This window comes from Saccostrea echinata, unplaced genomic scaffold, assembly GCF_033153115.1.
Source record: "Saccostrea echinata isolate AGI-Se365-2 ecotype Australia unplaced genomic scaffold, CSIRO_AGI_Sech_v1 ptg000001l, whole genome shotgun sequence".
NCBI lineage: Eukaryota > Metazoa > Mollusca > Bivalvia > Ostreida > Ostreidae > Saccostrea > Saccostrea echinata.
Genome location: NW_026889750.1, coordinates 34,359,241 through 34,382,182, shown reverse-complemented (window position 1 = coordinate 34,382,182; position 22,942 = coordinate 34,359,241). Strand labels below are relative to the sequence as shown.

The window sequence follows — 22,942 nt, the reverse complement described above, 5'->3', positions numbered from 1 at the left end:
TGACGTTTGGTGATAATGTGGAGCACCAAATTATTAAGTAGTACTTTGTTGAGCGGGATATTACTCCTGTCCATACGATAAAAGAGATGTTAACGATGGAAAAAAGAAATATAAATCTAGTTGAAGAGGTTTGAGGATGGCTTGACTAGTTATCTGATACAAGAGGAGTTTTGTAGACCAACAAAAATGAAGACAAACTAAAAGTCAGGAGCTGGACGTCATAGGCCTGTGTGAAGTCCGCCGTTAATTAAACAATGCGAACTGTTAGGTTTATTATCGGGATTGAGAAATTGTCTATTAAAAGAATGTATTCCGCAATCTTTTGGTAACACTAGTATTTGAGATTTATAACTTGGTAAATGTAAGAAAATTAAATACATTCCCAATTTATGCTTAAACAAATTTTATCAGAAGCACATTTCCAGAACAAATTCACAAAAGCCACGAGCTTCGTTTTGACGTCGTCGTGTGTTGCGACGACAGCTGATTTGTATGATTCATTTAACTGAGAGGGAAATGTTATTTATAGAGATAATTCATTGAAATTTTTATGCATTATTCAAAAAATGTTGATCACGATGTATGCCAATTTTTAACTTTATAGTATTAGTGAAACAAAAGATATTGAAAATGTTCGCGTATTTCTGGGACAACCCTCGTAGATAGATAGATTCCAGTGAACTCAAAATAAAAGACAAAGCAGACTGTGACATTCATTTCATATTTGGAGACTACAGACGTTAATAATGGCAAATTAACAACTATATGACAAACTGGATGGCTTCAGCATTTCTGTCGTCACTTTCCTCTATTTATGTAGTAATATCAGACTATCACCTGAAATGCTGTTTGACCGGGTCCCAAGTGATTTGGCATACAAGAGCATGTTCTGAATATGATCAATTTTTATGAGGAAGGCTACTGACAAATCAGTTGATGTTATAGGGCTATATTCTTTCTTGTATGAAGTCAGCATTTTGCACGCTACTTGTACCATTCAAACTTCTTGTTTAGCTATTTTTACGAGAAAATAATCCATCTTGTTATCACTGAAAGTTAAAGTTTGTCAAGTTTGTGTTACATAGATAAATATTAGTATAAGCACCTGTTATCAGAAGTTTGAATGCTGGCTTGCTCTTCATAAACATATGTGATGCGATTTGAATATTATTTTGCCATTGAATACTCGTGGATAAAAGGACTAGATATTTTGAAAAATTAAGCTATTGCAAGTGCATTTCAATTTTCTGTCCATAAAATATCTCTTACATGGAAAATATTTTTTTGACAACTTCGTAACTGTGGTTTGCGAGGATGTAACCATTAGGCAACAACAAATAGGAACATGAACAAAATTTTGCCTCTTTAGTGCAGAACGTTAAATTAATATTTCTTTGCTTGAAAATGAACATACATGTATATATAAAAACATTAACCATAAACAATATTTTTAGAGAACATTTAATAACAATATTCAGGAAAATAAACATGTAATTAATAGTTTATATGACATAACAAACTTTTAACAATACATTACAATGTGCTTCATATTATGAAATGAATTAGTGTTATTAACCTACGAACATCAGATGATAACCATATTTGTTACATTATCTATATTGTTACCTCCTGTGTAGAAAGCATGACCCACCAATGGAGTGTAAGTTAAATATACAAGTAGTACTATTCTAATTCCACCATCATTTATTAGTATACTTAATAATGAATAAAATATCATAATAAATGAACTTTATCAATCTAAATTCCAGTTAACACAAGTGATGAAGCTTCTTAGCATTGATTAAGACACTTCTTGACAATAGAAAAACTATGTAACAAGTCTGCATGTAAAGGTCGTCAGAAGGTAGGATGCATTAAAAATCTCGAAAATTTTATTATTGAAATAAAATAAGTTCATTGTCATCTGATGCTGCTAGGATTTTTTTAATTGTTCAAAGAACAAAGATATATGAGGCAGAAATCACAATAATGGTAAATTTACTCACTTAAAAAATTTTATGGCTTAAAGAAGAGAGCTAGAGCTCTCTAGACCTCCACCCAACCCTGTCCCCTTTCCAGAAACCCAGTTACAGCCCTGCAATAACAATTACAAACCATTACCATTACATTCATATGAAATATGTTTTCTACATAAAAAGATTTAATTAAGACAAGTACACAGGAATTAAAATTATCAATAACCTTTAGATAGTTTCATCCCTGAAAAAAATCACTTCCCCAATTCCATATTTCATCAACAAATAACCTATATGTTATATTGTTAACATAAAAGTAATGTACATTACATTTTTCAACATCAGAAGTGACAATTGAGCATCTCAATTAATGAAACAAAAGAAATATAAAAAAAAGTATAATATGGATTTCATCAGATCATGTTCTGAAACAAACCATTTCCCAATGATTAAATATATCAACTCCATAATTAAATACATATTTTTGACATGTATAGGTATGCCTTTTGCTCATAAACACTAAAATCTTTAATGTGTGAAAACATGATTGTCTGAGAGCAGGAGTTGAAAATGATGGAAATGGCTATAAATCAGTTTTAATGTGGAAAGCTGTCTTCCAGTTAAATTACAATCATCAATGATTATCTTTATTTCAAAGTAATTCTTTTAAACTTTCATATTATACCTGGTACGTTGCAGAAAAAAACAAAAGTAAGACAAATTCTTACAAGGACAAAATCTTTCATTAAATATATTTAAAATAGAAATTTAATGTCCATCTCTTAAATTTCTCGTCTTTGACTTCAGCTGAGCATATACTGGATTATGTGCAAACTGCTATGGAACTAATCCAAAATGTGTTGGCACATTATTTATGGCATAGCTTTATGGCAAAGATTGACATTTCGAGCACTTAAATTGTGACTAGATTTTATTTTAATAGCACTCCTGACCAAATTTCTGAGGAAAAGAATTGATAACTTGAGAAAAGATGCATATATATACAATTCTTCACAAATGGGCAAAAAGTCAATATGATTTTTCTTTAGTCTTGTTGTTTGTATGAATCCTAAAATCTAGTGCTGGTATGTTAATAGATACCAAGCATATATTTGCTCAGAGAAGCTGATGTCCAGTTTCAATGGTACTTCAAGTGTTGGTAAGAGAATAGATTATAGGAAAAAAGTATTTAACACAAAAAGGGGGGAAGAAATATGTTTTCAGTTCAATGTTACACAAGATAAATGTAAAAATTAATTTTCACGATATGGCATCCTGAACAGTGAATCATGCCTAAAATCATGAAAATGGAGGAAAAAACCTAAACATGACCAAAAAATTTGCACCTACAGATAGGATGAAAGAAATGCCACCTTTTCACCTGTGGTAAAAAAAAATACCAGTCATTCAACAATAATCAAATGAAGAAAAAAAAACAAGTGTTAGAAGGTTCTGTGTTATGGAATGCATTTCTTAATATCACCTGCTTTAAAAAGTTTTTAAAAAAAATCATCACATTCTTAGTTTTATGCCTCATCACAAATAATGATATGTATTACTCTGAACTGTTCGGTACTAAACCTATACCTTTGTAGATGTATGTGTGCACTGTATATATGGGGCCAAACCTGATGGTTTTCATTAACACCATGTTGATAATAAAAGATCTTAATTGGCGAAATTTCTCAGTGTAGCAGCACTGTGATTGTTAGTGAAATACATGTACTGGCATTATGGAAATACCAGTCATATATACTTGTAACTCCACATCATAGTTTTGGAATCATTTAATTCCTCTTCAATTCCATTTTGCATGGTATTGTGAATTATGTGTACAACACTGCATGTAGCCATATGGTTACAATTATTTCCTACCTTCTTCACAGTCATTTTCGCAATTTCACACTCTTCTACTGCATGTGTGTACAAATTTTAGGGTACTCAAAATGAAGTGCATCTGTACATGTAGTTCACAGATTATGAATCATTACATGTAGTGTTACTTAATCAGTACACAATGGCACAGACAAAGTCAAACAAATATCAAAGTGAGGACTATTTCATACAGTTTCTGACATACACATTCAAATAATCACCTCCTTCCACCTTAAGCAAAAATACCAGATAAAAATACAAGTGTACAAAGTAGAATACCCACAAAATAACATCTGAGAAACAGAGACAAAAAATATCACAACCTTGGAAAGAAAAAGATATAAAGCTAATATAAAATTTACAATACAACATAAGGAGAACAATAAAGTTGGATTTCATACATAGTATATACGATACCAGGTCTACAAGACCACTTGTAGATTGACAATTTGATCATCAGATTGTGGATAAGTTATAGATGTACCATCTTCCAGCCATTGTACAAAATAAGTGTCCATTTCGCACCTGATGCCCTAGATTTGTACATACTTGAATCCTAGGTTTGCATTCTCTGATCGGATGACCCATTCAACGTTAGGATTTATCTGGCACAATGCCAGCATTTTGGTCTGATCGGATGACCCACTCAGCATTTGGATTTATCTGGTATAATGCCAACATATTGGTCTGAGGATCCAAACACCGTTCACCTAGTAGCAAATATTATATGTTATGCCGTTAATACATAAAAATAATGATACACAAAAAAAAGAATTTTCATTTCTGAATCTTTTTTTTTTTTAATACAAAATAAGCATTATATCCAAAAACACTTTAAATCATTAACATTTATTTGACATACCAATGTTTCCTCCGACTTCAAATAAATGAGCATCTGTTTCTGCAAAGTTAGCTATTCCTTGAGCTGTATTATCCTTTCGTTTCTTGTTCCTATAAGGAGTAATTTTCAATACTGAAATGAGCACTTTTCATTCCTCAAAATAATTCATAATAATACTGTTATTAATCATATTTTCCAAAATAATCAGTAGGATTTGTTTCAGCTCAGGTATTAAAGTTTCATTTAATGAATCTTATCCATGACAAAATCTCAACAAGATCACAAAATATAACATCATCAAGATATGATTTAAAAAAATCAGCTCAGTTGTTAGTCCAGTACATTAAACAAAAAAATGCATGTAAAGTTTCAAATAAAATATCTGCTTCTTTATTTGTTCTTAAACTGTACCAAAAAACCTGCTACTTTTCTTAAATCAATAAGAAATTGTAAATTAGCTAATAATGTTAATCAATATATTTAAAAAAAATTCCCATTTCTCTGATTAGATGAAACAAGATCACATGATCAAATATCAAAGAGTACCGGGGTATATACACTATGTGTTTCTATGTTCTAGTAATCACTATGTGCTCACTTGATATACTTTTCTGTTAAGTCAATATTACTGCTTAAAACGGCTTTATTTGTATGATATCCACTGTGAATCATACCTTCCATTATGGGTGAAGTTAGCCGTGCGGAACTTGTCGATGATGTCACATGCTGTTGTATCTCCACTGAGTTTTACTGCTGCACAACTCTTATTAAGACTGGGCGCCTGCACCCTGATAACACCATCCTCAAAGTCACTCTAAATCAGAAATTCAATCCTTTAAAACCTGTCTTAGGACTTTACAAAGAAGTGATTGCCAATGCTGTCAAGTGTAACTATACATTGTAAAATGGTATTTCTTAATTCTAGAACTTAACTTTTTTTTACCTTCATTTTCAAAGAAAATCTATTTCTTTGTTTTTTAAATTGCTCATTTTCTCTTCACTTGTCTTTACAAATTCTAGGAACAGCAATCCATGTTTTTTTTGGTTGTAAAATTAATTGCTTAATGATCTATCGTATCTTTTATAACTTACTTCATTTGCTATTGCAGGTTTCCTGTAAACATCTGACTTGTCTTTCCTAGTAAGGAATTTCATGATCTAAAAATTGAATGATTTCATTTCACTGAATTCAAGAACTACAGTTGTTAACTCAATTTGCTTCAAAAATAAGTTATAAACAGATATAATATTGAATAATCATTATAGCTATTAAAACATATGCATACACAAGAAGAGTAAACATGAAGACCAATCTGGTAAAATGTTTTACTATGGACATTTGAAGTTTGAAGTTAATTCATTTTTAACTCACCTGAGCCAAAGGCTCAAGTGAGCTTTACTGATCAAAGAGTGTCCAGTGTCCATCTGTTGTCCATAGTCTATAAACTTTGTGCATTTTCGACTTCTCCTCAAGAACCACTGGGCAAGAAAAGATGAAACTTATGTGAAAGCCTCAATACATACTCTGGATTCAAGTTTGTTCATATCATAACCCCCGCGGGGTATGGTGGGGCCACAAGAGGGGGGTCGAAGTTTTACTTAGGGGTATATAGGAAATGTCTTTAAAAATCTTCTTCTTGAGAACAGCAAAAACATGATTAGTCATATCATAATAGAAGTATCCTCAGGTAGTGTAGATTCAAGTTTGTTCCAATCACGACCATTGGGGTAGGCCAGGCCACAACAGGGGGTCAAAGTTTACCATAGGAATATATTATTGAAAATATGTTTGAAAACTTTCTTCTAAAGAAAAGCAAAGCAATTATTAGTCATTATTAATATAGAAGTATCCTCAGGTAGTGTAGTTTCAAGTTTGTTCAAATCATGACCCCCTGGGATAGGGTGGGGCCAAAACAGAGGGTCAAAGTTTTACATAGGAATATATAGGTGTAATGGTTAAGGGGCATTTGTCAATGAGTAAAACTCATTGAAGACTTGAAAATAGTGGAATGACCTGACAACCCTTGGAATGGACTAACCAAACCAAAGGGTATATACAGTAGGGCAAAAGGGAAAAGGGGGAAATTAGGCATTCAGAAGCTAGCTGAAGAAGTTGGATGTTGAATCAACAATAAAGAAGTTACAGGTAAGAGCAAAATAGAAGTATAAAAGTTATGAACACCAGTAGTAAGTATCCTAGGGAACTGATGTTAAGTTCTGGGTGAAGTAAATCTGAAGAAGATTGAGACACCTAGTTTTTATTAATCAATGGGAACCTTGGGGAGAATCATGGTACAAATAGTACCTTACCCATTCCCACTCTCTAGATAAGAGAAAAGGTAAGTACTGTGTGATTTACCCTCAGACAGAGCTGTCTTAGTAATCATTCATATCATTAACTCAGAGTAAAAGGAAAACCTATATTTTTCCTATATATGCCTATGTAAAACTTTGATCCCCCATTGTGGCCCCATCCTACCCCCAGGGGTCATCATTTGAACAAATTTTAACTTACACTTGTAAAGAAGCTGTCACATAAGTTTCAACTTTTATTGCCTAGTGGTTCTTGAGAAGAAGATTTTTAAAAGATAACACCTATTTTCACTTTCTGAATTATCTCCCCTTGAAAGAGGGTGATTTGAACAAATTTGAATCTCCTTCACCCAAAGATGCTTTGTGGTAAGTTTGGTTGAAATTGGCCCAGTGGTTCTGGAGAGGAAGTTGAAAATGTGAAAAATTTTCAGACAGACAGACAGACTACAGACAAAATGTCATCAGAAAAGCTCACTTGAGCTTTCAGCTCAGGTGACTTAAAAACTTGGAGACATGTGAGGGTTTGAGATATGGAGGTTAAAAAGAAAAAAGAATCTTGGACTTTCAATTCACTATGACATATCTGTGGTATTCGAGATATCTATGTCCATCACACCAAAGCTAATCTGTATAGTGTACAGTGTATGGACTAAATTTGGATGAATAATGTAGAGTATTAGAATTAAACTTTAATGCTGTGTCATACTGAAATTCTCCAGTTTTAGCTTTGTTACTGAGATTTAACCACTGGGACATGTATGTTGTATGATTCAATTTACATTTGAGGGTGAAAAGAAAATTTCCTTAAATATGACATTTCTACAGGACTTTCTCTTGGGTAATGTTTCAAAATTAAGTTTACCGTAAATAAAATTACTTCCTAATATAAGGGAAATAGTTTATGCAATGAAAGTATATTTTTCTTATGATCAAAATGTAAATTTAGAAGATACCTGGTATAAAGTCAACCTTTTCTTTTTTATTTACAAAGTCAAGCAATATATTGCTATTGCTAGAATTAAAATTTTATTGGCAAATGACCTTGCAGATGGCTGAAAGAATCTTAATGAAACTTCACAGAACTGATAATCAACTCTAGATTTGCCATGGACACATGAAATTTTCAAAATGGCCACCATTTCCATGGAAACAGATGAAATACACATTTTCTTAAATTTCATTTTTCTCAATAACTGCTCAGCTAAACTTTTCAAAACTTTAACGGATTATTCACTGCATTTTGTCGAAGTGTTTCCTACCAAACAATTTGGAATTCGTTGTACAAATTTTAATTTAGATGGACTATTCCCAGCTGGCAGCTAAAGCAATGTTTTGTTCAATGGTTCTTAATACATGTAACAGCTTGAAAACAATTCATGACAGACGGACAGACTGAAAAGTGTGCCAAATAAATATTCTCCTCTTCATTTTGGATAGATAAACCCCTGTGCTTACAGATTTTTCTCGTGCTTTCTTTTGGATCTCCATATCATTCTGATGTCTCATTTGATGAAGTAAAAATGAAGGCACCTAAAAAGAAATTTAGATAGAAATATTTACTAAATAAATGTAAAATATATGGTTAATAAACAACAAAAGACAACTGAATAAAGTTAAAATTCAATACTAACTGTCCATAAAATTTTCTGGTACTTGATGAGCATCATGACAATGTTGGAGGTTCCTGCTGCCATACTGATTTCTAGGTCACGGATTGCTTTGGTTTTGGATCGACTAGACGGGGACAAAAATAAATTAGGTGCCATGATCATGGATACATTGGACAGTCCCATTAGGTTTTTTTGTCTCCTTTGAGTGATTTTTAGCAGCAAGTCTAGTAACACCTGAAATTAAACCATACACACAAGTTATGCACTAAAAATAAATTCAAGATTTATTAATGAACTTCTTTTTTATTTTTACAACTGAGATTACCATTAAGTGCATTTCTTAGGCTTCAAGATTTTGTTTAGTGAGTTTAACATGTATTTACCAACCTTCAATGTATTCCTATTTACAGGTGGAAGTAGGAGAATTAACAGATTTAATGCCTGTAATTGAAACTTTTTCTCTTTAATATCTACAAAGAAAAATATTTATAAATATAACATGAAAGTTCAAAAATTAAAATGTATATTAAAATTTGATGTCTGTTATTAGACTATTAGATCCCAATGTGTATGTATAAAAATTGTAAGAATTGCGGAGTATTATATTTCACATAACAACAGGAAGTCCTTTAATATTTAGAAGCACTTACTTTCTACTTGAGCAAAAGCATCAATGTACTCGTGAGTAAGGAGAGGATTAGGAAGTTCTCGTAAAAACTGTTTCATCAGAGCTGCTGCATCATGAGGAAGCACATCGACCCAGGAGAAGGTGCCTGAGTAAAATTTATCCTCCAAATCTTGTCGAAGTTGCTGAAATAATAAGTATTTTACTGAGAACCAGGATCATCAACTATCATTGATTAAAAAACCTCTAAATACTTCTTGTTCTCATTACTTGTTGATCTTTACCTTGACTCTAGCTGCAGACCCAGGGATCCTAAGAATTCCTTCTTGTTCCAAACAATGCTGTTCCATGAATTTAATCATCTACAGATAAAAAATTCTCAAATAAAAATTTGACCCCTTATTGTGGCCCCTTCGTAGCCCCAAAGACCAAGTTTCACCAAACAGAAATTATACTGCATATCAGATGCTTGTATATTGATATTACAAATTGTGACCCCACATATTTTCAGAATTTCTTAATTATCTCCTTTAGAAAGAAGAAATGGCTCTTCATTTGAACAAACTTGAATTTCAATTTATTATCTATGGATGCTTTCTGGCAAGTTTGAAATTGGACCAGTGGTTCTGGAGAAGTTGAAAATTTATAAGCTTTACAAACAGCACACAACAGACATCAGACATCTTTGTTCAGAAAAGTTCACTTCAACCTTTAGCTCAAATAAACTAAAAAAGTATAGAATTATTCCATGATTTTGGACATCAAAGACTTTAACTTACTGTCTACACTTTAAGCTGAGGAAGCTTGAAAATACTGTATACAATTTAATACAAAGAAACTGCTTATTCTTGACAAAGTATACTAAACCCTTTGAATTAAAGTGACATTTCTGGACAAATATTTGAAAATACTTCAAATTTTTCCTCCAATTCAATATATTATAACTACTACAATAAAAGATTGGAATGACTCACATCTTCAAAAACCATAGGGACTGTTTGATCTGGTCGTATTTTTTGATCATGGTCTAGCAATGCTTGTAACGAGACTCCAAATATACCATTATCTAAAACAAATTGAAAACAGATTATTTCACATTGTGTACACACATATTTTCAAGCATGATATTTCTTGTGCACACAATTTATGGTGCAACATTTATGCTGCTCCTTATATTAAGGCCCTTTCACAATTGTCGCACGAGCACTTTACAACATTTTGTGTCGGAATTTTTTTAGCTTCGCACGATCTCTCACATACGTTGCACGATGTCTCGCATTCGTTGCATGCATTTTAGTGGTCGCATCAGGTCTCCTCAAAATAGTGGACATGCAGACGCGACCAAATGCGATCCAAATTATCGCAATGCAACGCACAAACTTTAGTGCGAATGTCTTACAACATTTTGTGTACTCGTAAGAGTGATTTACGATTTTTAAAGGTCGTAAGATGAATCACAGCTGTCTATGCGTGTGTTTTTCGACCATGAGACTGTTGCTCAACGTGTCTCATGTAATCTTGCAATGTTTTACTATCATTGCACAATTTATCAGCTTCAATTTGCCATGCAAATATTATATATATATATCATATATATTTTATATATACACCAATACGATATCAAACCGCTGAAAACACTTTGCTGTCATAAAAATACGGTCAATAATTAATTATGCATATTCTAAATGATAACAATATTAGAAGAAATAAGAAAAATTGCAGCACTGTGTCAGCTTCTCTAAATTTAGAATTGTGTGGCTGAATGGTGTTGCCTAAATGCACTCAAACAAGCATTCGTACAATGGAACGCATAATCGCTCGAGCACTGCACGTCCAATCGCATTGGCGCATGTTCAATCGTCCGATCACCTGATCACTCGTGCGATCCTATCACATTATCTTACAACACTCGCTTTCATTGTATATCAGTCGCATATAGACGCAAGATATATCGCAAAATTTAATGCGTTTGCATCGCATAACGGTCGCTTTAGATCTTGCGAATTACGTACGAACACTTTTTCATATGCGATTATTTCGGCAACAGTTTACAATCCAAATCAACTTTTTTCGGTCGCACGAATATTTTGTCATGCCTGCTTGTGTGCCAATTGTAAAAGGGCCTTTACTTGCAACACAATGTAAACATAATCTGTAGAAATATAACTTAAATATAGGGGACAGAAATGCACCATAATAAATGTATCATTTTGATGACTTGTTTGGCATTACAATATGATTCTGAAGTCATGTAATATATTCTCATCACAGCACTAAGTATGCTAAAAAAGACTAATAGAAATGTATACAGCTGTGAGTATAAAATACATTTAACAGTAAAAAGACAAGGAACTACGATGTAAATAAAATATCTACCTTTAACCTTCTTTTTGCCTTTCCGTCTATGGTACATAATACTGTTTCTTTCTAGAAGTGCAGTCAACTCAATGAGGGCCAAGGACTTGATCTGGTTCATATCAGTTAAACTCAGGTCACTCACTCTGGTTAAGCCTAATTTGTCTGGTATAATCCTAAAATTCTGTGTAAAAACAAGCATTTCTTTGTTTATTTTTCACTGTAGCAGTAGCAGAAATGGAATTCAGTGTAACAAGGCATGTGAAACTTAAACTCACCGGCAATTCATCCTCACTTTCTAATCCTGCTGACTGCATGGTGTTCTGTTAATAAGATTAGAATTACATCAATATATAAGTCAGGGATCTATCAATGTTGTTTTAACTACCAGTAAACAGTACCTTTTCCCTGTAGAAAAAAATGTCAAAATTCCCCTTCAGTCACAGAAAATTTTCTGACTAAACATACATGAAACATTTGAAAATCATAATGTTTTTATTTATGGTAGTTCTAGAAACGATCCCCCAGATTAGCTCTCAGGATGCAGATATTTGCCACTTTAAGTGATAATATTTCCAGGGGAACACGCCCCTGGACTGCCATAGTATATTCAAACCTTTAGTGCTAACTGTTAATGTCAATCAATTGTTCTCATTTTTCCCCTTTATGAGAAAAGGGTAGCCAAATAAAATAGCTAGAAAAATCCCTGCAAGTCAAATTATAAATATGTCAAAGTCAAAAACTTCATTTTAGGGTTATAGTTCAAATGAATGTATGTTAAAAGAGGGTACATAAGAACATTTAACTCCCCCCCCCCCCAAAAAAAATGAATAGATATTTACACGAAATAGACTTGCAAGTTAACTTAATTAATAAAAGTATCTATCAAATGAATATTCATAACACTTAGAAGCATAAAAATACCTTGGTTTTTGCAGTTTCCTCCAATCTCAGCTCAAACTCAATGTCTTCATCAGAAATGCTCGGCATTGATGTTAGAGATCTCCCGTGGCCCTCAGGAGAACTTGGCCCCATGTATTTATTAAAAGTACCTTTAGGTTGCATGCTTAGCATCTCAATTCCTGAAACAATATTCATAATATGTTAATAATATACAGACATGGACAAACTAAGGCCCTGTGCATGGTTAAAAAAGTAAAATCTTAAATCATTGATTCATCAATTTTACATCTTTTTCCAAGTTTTTGCCTTTTTCATAAATTAAACCTCAAGATAAGCATGCATATTCTATTTTATTAATATTTTATTTAAACAATTTAAAAATGTTATTTGTAAACTCACTATGACAAAGTTTGCCAAAAAATTTCTGTCACAGTATTTTAAATTAATAAACACACACATCCATACGGCACTGTCTCAATAAATTCATAATACTGAAAAGTAATATGAGTGTTTTATACAGTTACATGTAAGATCAGAGTTACAAAGAGTGATGTTGCTTAAAATGTTTACAAAACCAAGTCAGTGGATTTGTATAGTATGTGACTTTTCAATGAAATTGAACAAAAAGCAAGTTGATAGATTGAGACAAGTATATATCTACAAGTGGAAGAAATGAGTCTCAGAAATAGTTGATGTAAGAACACAATAAATCTGTGTCTATGCAGTCTTACACTACTCACCTATTATAGGACCCAGGTCAAAAAAGTCCTCCTCATCTACATACATAGTACACAGTCAAATATAAAGTCCTTAATTATATTGACAAGTGAATTAGTTATGCCGCTTGATAAAAGATATACTTCCCACAGAATTTAATGTACAATTGCCTCTCTAAGCCTGTTTCAAGGAAAAATATATTTTCTTCCCAACTTTGAAGAATTTATTGAAGCCCACATGCAGCAAATAATTACGAAACACTGATGGCAACAACATAATTTTGACATATGGACAAACATTTGAACCTAACATATCTTTGATGATATTCATCAAAGTCATGAAAAAATTTATAATATGGAGACAAAAATTTTCTACCACTGATCTGATTAGCAAATTGCAAAAAAACTGGAGCTCTCTATGTGTCATGTATTTTCTTAATGAATTGTATAATGAATACATATTCCTTCATAAAATTAATGATGTTTCTCTTTTTTTATCAGTTGCTATGAAAAATCCTGCACCATTATTTATACTTGTCTATACTGACCATTAGCAACCATAAACTTTTAAGATATGTACGTGACAGAAAATAATAGATCTGCTGGTACAAAACAAAATGCCTACTCACAACTGGAATATAAAACATTTCAATATTCAGGACTAAAAGTTGATCTATTCAAAATATGACAACCTTAATTTGAATTAATGAAATTTGAATTAACCAGCAGTTCATCAACAATTAACACACCAAAAATCAGTTGAAAGTTTGCAAATACCCCCAACCCCAAATATGAAAGTATCATTTGCGTAGCATTTTCAGTACCCGTAGCTTTACTTATAGTAGGCCCAAAAAGCACAAAACTCAAAAGAAAAGATCAGCTCAATATCTGAAGGTACTGAAAAAAGGAAACTTCAAATTCAAAGGTTTTAAAATTTTTAACTGACCAGAGTGTTAAACATGGACATGAGTGTATATTACAATGTATATTAAATGTTCCCATCTTACTTTTGTGATCTAATTTCATGGCTATTAATAAGAATATTCCTTACTAACTTTGTTGGAAAAAATATTTTCTGCAACTTCTCATGAATTTTTAAAGGGGTAAATTTTCTCCCTCAGATTTAAAGAGACTTATCAAATGTTCAAATGTAAACAATATGCCAGCTAAAATACAACTACTTGGCATCTAAGCTACTTATTACACTATGTTGATTTTCACTATGATAAGACATTGATATGAAGCTCTGGTTATAATACTTATATTATTGTCATCATCACTGACTCACCAGATACACTGTTGTCCTTGAGAACCTCATTCCTCCTACCAGACATGGAGTACTCCCCCCTCAGTTTGTGCAGGGAGGGAAGCCTTTTATCTGTGTTCCTCCTAGGGACTGCAGACACATTAATGTCATCTGTACCTTCTGTGTTAGTGTGAGAGGTAGATTTGGTGGACTTTTTAAAAATAAAGATTAAAAAAAAATTCAATATTTTTTATCTACTAAACAAAGAATTGATACTGGTTCGTGTATATTTATCACTATTACAGAATATAGTTTCAATGTCCTTTGATTTAAATTTAAGATTAAATTTGAGTAAAAGAAATATACTGTATAATACGCAATTTATAATCAATTCAATTATTCTTGACACTATACTAGACCAAGATGAAGCAATCGAATAGTTCATTTGCATGTGTTTCCCAATTTAAGTAAGCAATATGGTTATTGTTCATCAATACTGTAAATCACTTTTTATTCGCGAGAACTTTATTTTCACATACTTACACGAGTCTGTCTGCTCGTGAAAATTTTATTCTCGCGTATTTGTATTGTTAAGGATTATATACAACAGAAACCACAGCTCACAAAAATTTTGTCTCCCTACTAACTATCAAATAGCTACCTCTCGAAATAAAGTGTCACAAAAATATAGTGATCTACAGTACTTTGTAATGAAATTTTTTTTTCCAAATAAATAGAGAGGGAGAAACAATTCAATATTTTCACCTTTATACAACACAATGTCTCTAAGTCCAAAAACATTTTTCATTAGTGTATAGGGGATCCTTAAGAAAGTTGAAAGACAATAACTGCAACAATTTTCCTTGTCAGTCATTGCAAATGCATAATGGCACTTATCACACATAGCTAACTTTTAACTTATCCAGGACATGTGAATGAAATGCTATTGTCACATCTTTAACAATTTAAGAGCAAAGCAATATGATTGTGACAGCAAACTAGGTTTTCTTTTATGTGAACAGTACTGGTATTTCTGACATAAATTAATAAAGCTTTCTATTCTGAAAACTGTAGGGAGTGACATCCTGAAAATATCAGTGTACCCTATGAACATATTTTCATAAAAATGAATATGGTTAACACCTGGTATTTTTTGCATAAATCATCAAAACTGAAATTCCAAGAAACTACATCTAAATCTGATATGTGCACCACTGAACTGCAGAATAAATTTTTTTATCTTGATAACTGAAGCAGGAGTTATCCACATAAATGATGTACCCTATAAGCAATATTTTGCAAAAAAAAAAAATGACTAAGTTCAACAACTGGTATTTTTCTCATTAATTATCAAAAATCAAAATCTAAGAACCATGCAGGTCTTTGGTATATGTACAATTCATCTGCTGAATAAAATTTAATCTTCAAAACTGTAGGAGGAGTAATCTGGATAAATGATGTACTCTTTTGGCCACCCGCCATTTTCACCATTTTTCTGATGGAAAACCCGGTTAAAAAGTATTAACATCAGGACAGCACATTATACCTGGTTATCCATCTGTTCTGGGAAGATGTCTCTAACATCTGTCTTGTGTTTCTGTTTTGCTCTGAAGGTGCTGCTAAGTGTGTTCACCCGACGTCGGACGACAGCGGCCTGACTTGTCGTCAAGGTTGCTGTAAAACCTTGGATTTCTTCATCTGTCAATTCTCTTCCACCTGGTTTGAAAACAAGAAATCTCTTTCGACTACATGGCAAAATTTCAAAGCTGTCACGAATTAATAAATTGAAATCATGATTGGTGTCAGCTATCCTTTCTATTCTGACCTGTTCATTAATCAGAGAACTGATTAGAAGCTAGCATGCCCCCTCAAATCATATAACAGTTTGAAAATTAAGACAAAAGTGAACACAGAATGTATTTTATAACATTTTGATTTCAACGTCAAACCTCATGGCCAAAGTCAACTCTGAAGAAATTACTGATATTATTGAAATCAATTTTTGCCTAATTTAGTTTTGGTCATCCACACAACAGGTAAATGTGTTCAAACTAAACAATAGTGATGTCAAATGTGTTAAGGCCAAGGGAAATGTAACCTGTGTCAAGGTCAAAATCAAGGACAAAGTAAACCATAATGGTGGTTCTTGAGACATTTCATGCCAATTTACTTATCAGTGAAAATTGAAGACTCTATCATACATAAGCTACCTATACCAGAACTAAACACAACTGCTTTACAAAACTGACACAGATAGGCCAATCAAAAGATGTAAATTCACAGAACAAATTTTGCTTTGCAATCCAGCCAAAAAACAATAGCAGAAATAAGTATACACATTTTACAGGTTTTTAAACTTCTCTATAGGATCTCTACGACATCTAATTTGAAATATGGTTTCAGCATAGAGACATTGATATTATATATATAAATAGCTCTTAATTACTATATAGGGATGGGTATCACCAAAAATTTTATATCGCAATATATCACGATTTGTCCAAAAAATATCACGATAATATTAAGATATTTTTACACATAATTTTTACTATGATTTTAAATGAATTTCCATGATTTTTCTGACAAATATAGTTTGAAAACATAACTTCACTTTTTTAATTTTATTTATATATTAATAAAGCATGTTTGGATGCTAGGGTGCCGTTGTTTTACTGTTTGACAACATTGTTTACAATTCCTGTTATTGTAATTCAAGAGTTTGAACAAAAAAATTAATTATATCCGGAATTTATAATTACATACTAAATACTGGTAGTCTCCGTATCACGATACGTATCACGCAATAAAAAAATCACGATATACCAGTATACAGATAAAATCGCACATCCCTATTACTTTACATGAATTTTTTTTTGTATTTTTTCAAAAAAAATGTAAAAATTGTTTTATTTGCAAATAAGATGCTTTAAAGTTTAAAATTTGCTGTTGATAAATGCACAATATAAATATCTAATAAAACATGTCAAGAAGAGTCAGATAGGCAATTTAACTTTTTTAATAAAAAATTATTTATGAAAATAGAACACTTTATTAATATTTTTTAAACATTTTGTTCAAATCTTTAAGAAACAAGTCACAAAGGGGAAAAATACAATCTCAATCATATTCTATGAAGAAATTGAAATGACATTGTGAAACTTTAGAAAAATTGCTAATTTTCAAATTTGAACCAATCCCGGTCAAAATTAAACTGACCCCGATCAAAATCAATACAAAATTCATTTATTACTAATTTAATGCCTATCTCATACAGTTTCTACCGAGAAATCCATATGATTGATAAGTTCAATTATTTTGTAAACCATATTACACCAAAGGAACCTAGTATTCTTGTGAAATTGTTTTATTATTCCATTTAATATAATTTTGGCTGGGATCAGTTTAATTTTGATCGGGATTGGTCCAAATTTAAAAATTAACATGTTTGCTTAAATTTCACAATTTTGATTCATTTTTTTTTTATGAAATATAATTGCATCATATTTCTTTTCTATAGGTAACTCCTTCCTTGGAGGTTTTATCCAAAGGTTTAAAAAATATCAACAAATTATAATTTATATTCATAAATGATTTTTTATTAAAAAATTTCAAAAGTCTTCTTGCCAATGACATGTTTCATTATATATTTATATTATGCATTTATTAATAGCAAATTTTAAACTCTAAAGCATTTTATTTGCAAATAAAACATTTTTTTTTACATTTTCTTTGAAAAAATACAAAAAAATTCATATAAAATAATTAAGAGCTTATATCAATCTTTCCATGCTGAAACCATGTTTCAAAAGATATGTCTCAAACATTCATTAAATAAAATTTTGGTGTAGCATTTCACCTCAAAAGTGTTTTTAAATGACGTAAGACTTGGTATCAGTTGAGCACAGTATTTTAAATTAACAAGGTACTTCTTATGTCGAGATTAGCAACAAATTTTATGATACCAGCTTTTATATAAATTTTTACATCATGTGTAATCAACTTGTTTTTCATATATTAATTCTGTTGGAATTTCCTATCCTTTCATTATGGCTCTTATTTTAAAAATACACTGCAATACTTAAAGAATTTACATAAGAATTTTTTTTATGATTTATTTGAGTTACAAGGATGCTTTTATGTATATAAATCCTGAAGTGTCAAGTAGTATGTACTAGAAATAGAAAAAAATCAATAGTCATGACACAAGATCTCTAATATAATGCCTACAACATGAATAATTCTACAGTATTCTTAATCAAAAACTCATAAAACCAACAATATTATCTAAATCAATAACACCCAAACAGGAAAAAAATTACTATAGTAACATACACATAATATTGCATGAATACATGTACCACACATTTTGTCTAGACAATGGCTGATTATTCACTCCATGTCAAATCAGATACTTCAATGTCATCATTGCATGTTCATGGAGAAACAATTTTGTTGGATTTCACAGATCACCATTGCCCACAAATGCATATCCCCATGAACAATAACTTTGTCAACATATCTGTTCATTGAATCTTGAAGTTCTTTATATAATTATATTACTTTATTAGAGTTACATAACTGTTAATGTACATCAATTAGCACACTCAAAATTTAATGCAATCTTTCTCGTTAGCTGTTAAGCATAATCATAAGTTAGCATATTTGCTTCAAAACTTCTGCATATATCTTTTGATCATATTATTAGCAAATTCTCATGTGACATACACTGTTGCATGTATCTGGCCATTACTTGTGATATAGATATGGCTGACACTGTTGTACGTAGTATGTATCTGACCATAACTTACCTGTGATATTCATGTATATTGCTGACACTGTTGTACGTAGTATGTATCTGACCATAACTTACATGTGATATACATGTATATTGCTGACACTGTTGTACGTAGTATGTATCTGACCATAACTTACATGGGATATACATGTATATTGCTGACACTGTTGTACGTAGTATGTATCTGACCATAACTTACATGTGATATTCATGTATATTGCTGACACTGTTGTACGTAGTATGTATCTGACCATAACTTACATGTGATATACATGTATATTGCTGACACTGTTGTACGTAGTATGTATCTGACCATAACTTACATGTGATATTCATGTATATTGCTGACACTGTTGTACGTAGTATGTATCTGACCATAACTTACCTGTGATATTCATGTATATTGCTGACACTGTTGTACGTAGTATGTATCTGACCATAACTTACCTGTGATATACATGTATATTGCTGACACTGTAGTACGTAGTATGTATCTGACCATAACTTACATGTGATATTCATGTATATTGCTGACACTGTTGTACGTAGTATGTATCTGACCATAACTTACCTGTGATATGGCTAACAATAAACTCATAGCCTGCCTCTTTTAACCAGTCTGCCTCCTCTTCTCCTTCTACAACACAGAATTAACCTTCATTAAACAAACACTTCACAGAGAATGTAAATGAACATTTGCACAACAAAATGTGGTATTTTTTCTACAATGTTGGATTTCTCAGCCAATCAGAGAGCTAAGAATTATTCAATCATAAAATAAATTATTATTTATCAAATAATTATCTTGCAAAAATAAGGTGTAGCAATTTGGTGATCTACTGTAAAAGTATTTTTTATAGATCTAAAATCTCTGCAGGGAAAAAAATTATAAATCTTTTTTCAAATATTTAGGACAATTAATGCAATAACTGAAATAAAACTAGAATCAAAAAAGCCAAAGGAAACATATACACTATAATGAAAAAGATGAAGACAACAAAAAGTTATCGATCTCAAAAAATCTATAAACAATACAAATCTGTGAAGAGGGCATAAAACACGGACCCCTGGAAATTCCAGAGGTGGGATCAGGTGCCTAGGAGGAGTAAGCATCCCCTGTTGCTGGTCACACCCGCTGTGTATGTTTTTATTAGGTAGACAGAACATTATGTAGTAAAATTCAGTACAAAAGCAAAGGCCTAACAATTGGTATGAAACACATCAGCCAAAATACAATCAAATGATAGGTTATATTTGCTAACAAAGTCATTATAACAACCATAGAATTTACAAAATGCTGATTTTAAGGTTGTTGAAATCCCTGTACCACCAACTTATCTGTCAGTAGCCTGCCACGGTTTAAAATTTGATCATACTCGGGGCATGCTCTTGAGGTGATAGTGGGATATTACTACATAAAGTTGATGATGGAGAAGCCGAAGTCATCTCATTTGTCATACAGTCGTTTGACCAGTTGCGAATAGGAAACCAATTAGCCGGTGCTATAAATATATGACAGCATTATTTCAAAATCTAATTTGTTTGTCAAAGTACTACATGTAGTAGTTCAATGACTTGCAGAATTAAATGTTGTTTCATAAAAGTTCAGCCTTTCAAAAAAACTTTTTATTTTAGCAAGTTAACATTGGTACTCATTTTACGAGTTAAGAATAAGCCAACGAGTTCCGAATATCTTAGCGATTCCCATGCAATTCGATCCTAAATTAAAAATATCTGTCCCACACATCATCAACTGACATGCCTAGGAAAAGTTAAAATAAATGCTTACCAGTAAGTACATGGTATTTCTAAAGGATAAAGAGAAATAACAGTCACATTTACAATGAAGAAATAACAGAAAACTAATGTATTATAGTATTTATAATGGGTATTCGGAACTAGTAAAATGACAACAAAAAAATATTCCGATATCTTCCAGTGGTCTAATTATTTATTTTTGGCAAGCTTTTGATATTTGTTAAAATACATAATATTGAAACTTACTTTTGATAGTTGAAATGTTGCTTTATGTGAAAAATTGATGTCTTTACAGACGTTTTTCTGCAGACAAACGCGTCGCGGTGATTCAGATTTGTTGCATTGTAAAAGTATGTCACCTGTTTCAAGTACGATAGCGAACACAAACTGACGGCAAAAAATCATTACTTCACATAAATCTAACACTCATAAATAAGCCTTCATACCATAGGTATGAATTTATGATTGCACTTTTGAATTTATTAATGATCAGCTCTTAAATTATTAATTATTCAGAACTGATCAAAATTCGGAACTGGTCAAACGACTGTACAATTTAGTTTTTAGTTGGCCCTTATCATCTATAGTCAGAAAAACATCAAAATATGACAGATGTAGCAGACTCTATGATGTCTTTTATTTCAAGTTCACTGGGATATATTTAGTTGACATATGAAACTGATACTTCTGGGTCTCCAGAAATATCCAATTTGTAAAACTATGTTGTTTTTTTTATTTCTTACATAATACATGTAAACAATGATACTGTAAAATTTGGATATTTGCTTATGTTGTCCTTATCAACAGTAAAAATAACTTACCATCAGGGGTTTTACTGGTCTCCTCCTCTTCATTTTCCCCATCAGTGCTGCTGGCGATGTCCTTGAATTCTTTCCAGTAATCTTCGTAGCTGTTGCTTCTCGGCGTCCTGCTCATGGTTGGTAGCAAACATTTTCTGACTACATCACATACACACTGGCTGCTTCCACTCTTACAGAAATTTCATCTTCTGAAAGGCAATTTTTTGACATATATTTCATTTGTCTTACATTGCTAATGTAGATTTTTGTTTTTCTACATCTGAAATGTCTAATTTAGCTGATGAATGTGAAATGTTAGTCACTGTCACATCTATTTCCTTAATTGTAGCATTTCTATAATATCAAGTTGCAGGTAGTCATCATAGTTTACAGTTGTCATAAATGATACATATTTTATCAAGCCTTGCTTCGTTACCCTGCATACAATCTAATACACTCTGTGAAAGGCTGTCATCATGTACAATAATTACACATATATACACGATGCAAACATATTACCTGTGTATCTGTGTATCTGTAACTAAAAAACTAGGGACCCTTCTGTACTTCTTATATTACATTTGTGTATCTGTGTCAAAGTGATAACAATATTTTTTTTAAATGCCATAAATCTAGTAAAATTAATAACACAGATTTACATACTCTTAACATTGCTTATCAGCTTTTAGCATATATATAGTCATAGATCCCATACTTACACAATATGCACAGTGAATATGAAAACAGTCTATCCAAGATTAGATATTACAATCACTTCATTTGAGCGTAATACACATGTATGCTAAATTTAGATCCTGAATCTCCAGTCCTTAATAATATTGATATTATGAAACTCCTTTTTTCAGGCTATGTACATGTATATATATACATAGTCAGGAATCACTGCAAAATCACGAGATAATAGTCCACAACCAAAAAAGTGTGATGCTGAGAATCTCGGAGACAAAACAATTGCTGTGGTGGTTATCAGTCAGGAAATCCTGGTGACACAACAGTTATCAGTTAACAGTGCATACAAGGATGTCCTTCACAACAAAAGACTGCTGGCTCCCAGACAATCAGAGCATGAGCAAACACGCAAGCCTCATTAGCTGTACAGTTCAAGTGA

The 22,942-nt window shown here is 31.9% G+C and overlaps 1 protein-coding gene across 2 annotated transcripts; it reads right to left on the bottom strand.

The window, feature by feature from the left end:
• Positions 1-1,443: 1,443 nt before the first annotated feature.
• Positions 1,444-22,022, bottom strand: LOC133190337 (rho GTPase-activating protein 18-like). Of its 2 annotated transcripts, XM_061325906.1 has the most exons (18): positions 21,835-22,022; positions 19,827-19,892; positions 16,007-16,176; positions 14,503-14,671; positions 13,239-13,274; positions 12,520-12,677; positions 11,874-11,918; positions 11,617-11,779; positions 10,215-10,306; positions 9,525-9,602; positions 9,266-9,425; positions 9,003-9,085; positions 8,637-8,849; positions 8,461-8,535; positions 5,785-5,850; positions 5,367-5,506; positions 4,714-4,802; positions 1,444-4,561 (listed from the first exon to the last, which is right to left on the bottom strand). In XM_061325906.1, exons 1-18 carry the CDS (start codon positions 21,947-21,949, stop codon positions 4,446-4,448), a joined length of 2,034 nt encoding a protein of 677 aa, XP_061181890.1. In that variant the 5' UTR covers positions 21,950-22,022; the 3' UTR covers positions 1,444-4,445. The 2 variants fall into 2 exon arrangements, with proteins under 2 accessions (XP_061181890.1, XP_061181899.1); XM_061325915.1 differs by lacking the exon at positions 13,239-13,274.
• Between the last annotated feature and the right edge of the window lie 920 nt (positions 22,023-22,942).

What these genes read in the sequence shown, in the direction of transcription:
- LOC133190337 (XM_061325906.1), bottom strand. Translation starts at nt 21,949, where the DNA reads ATGAGCAGGACGCCGAGAAGCAACAGCTACGAAGATTACTGGAAAGAA. An exon ending in GACCAGTAAAACCCCTGATG is followed by an intron (nt 19,893 to 21,834) that starts GTAAGTTATTTT and finishes TCTGTGTTGTAG; the next exon opens with AAGGAGAAGAGGAGGCAGAC. An exon ending in AAAGTGAGGATGAATTGCCG is followed by an intron (nt 11,780 to 11,873) that starts GTGAGTTTAAGT and finishes GTTTTTACACAG; the next exon opens with AATTTTAGGATTATACCAGA.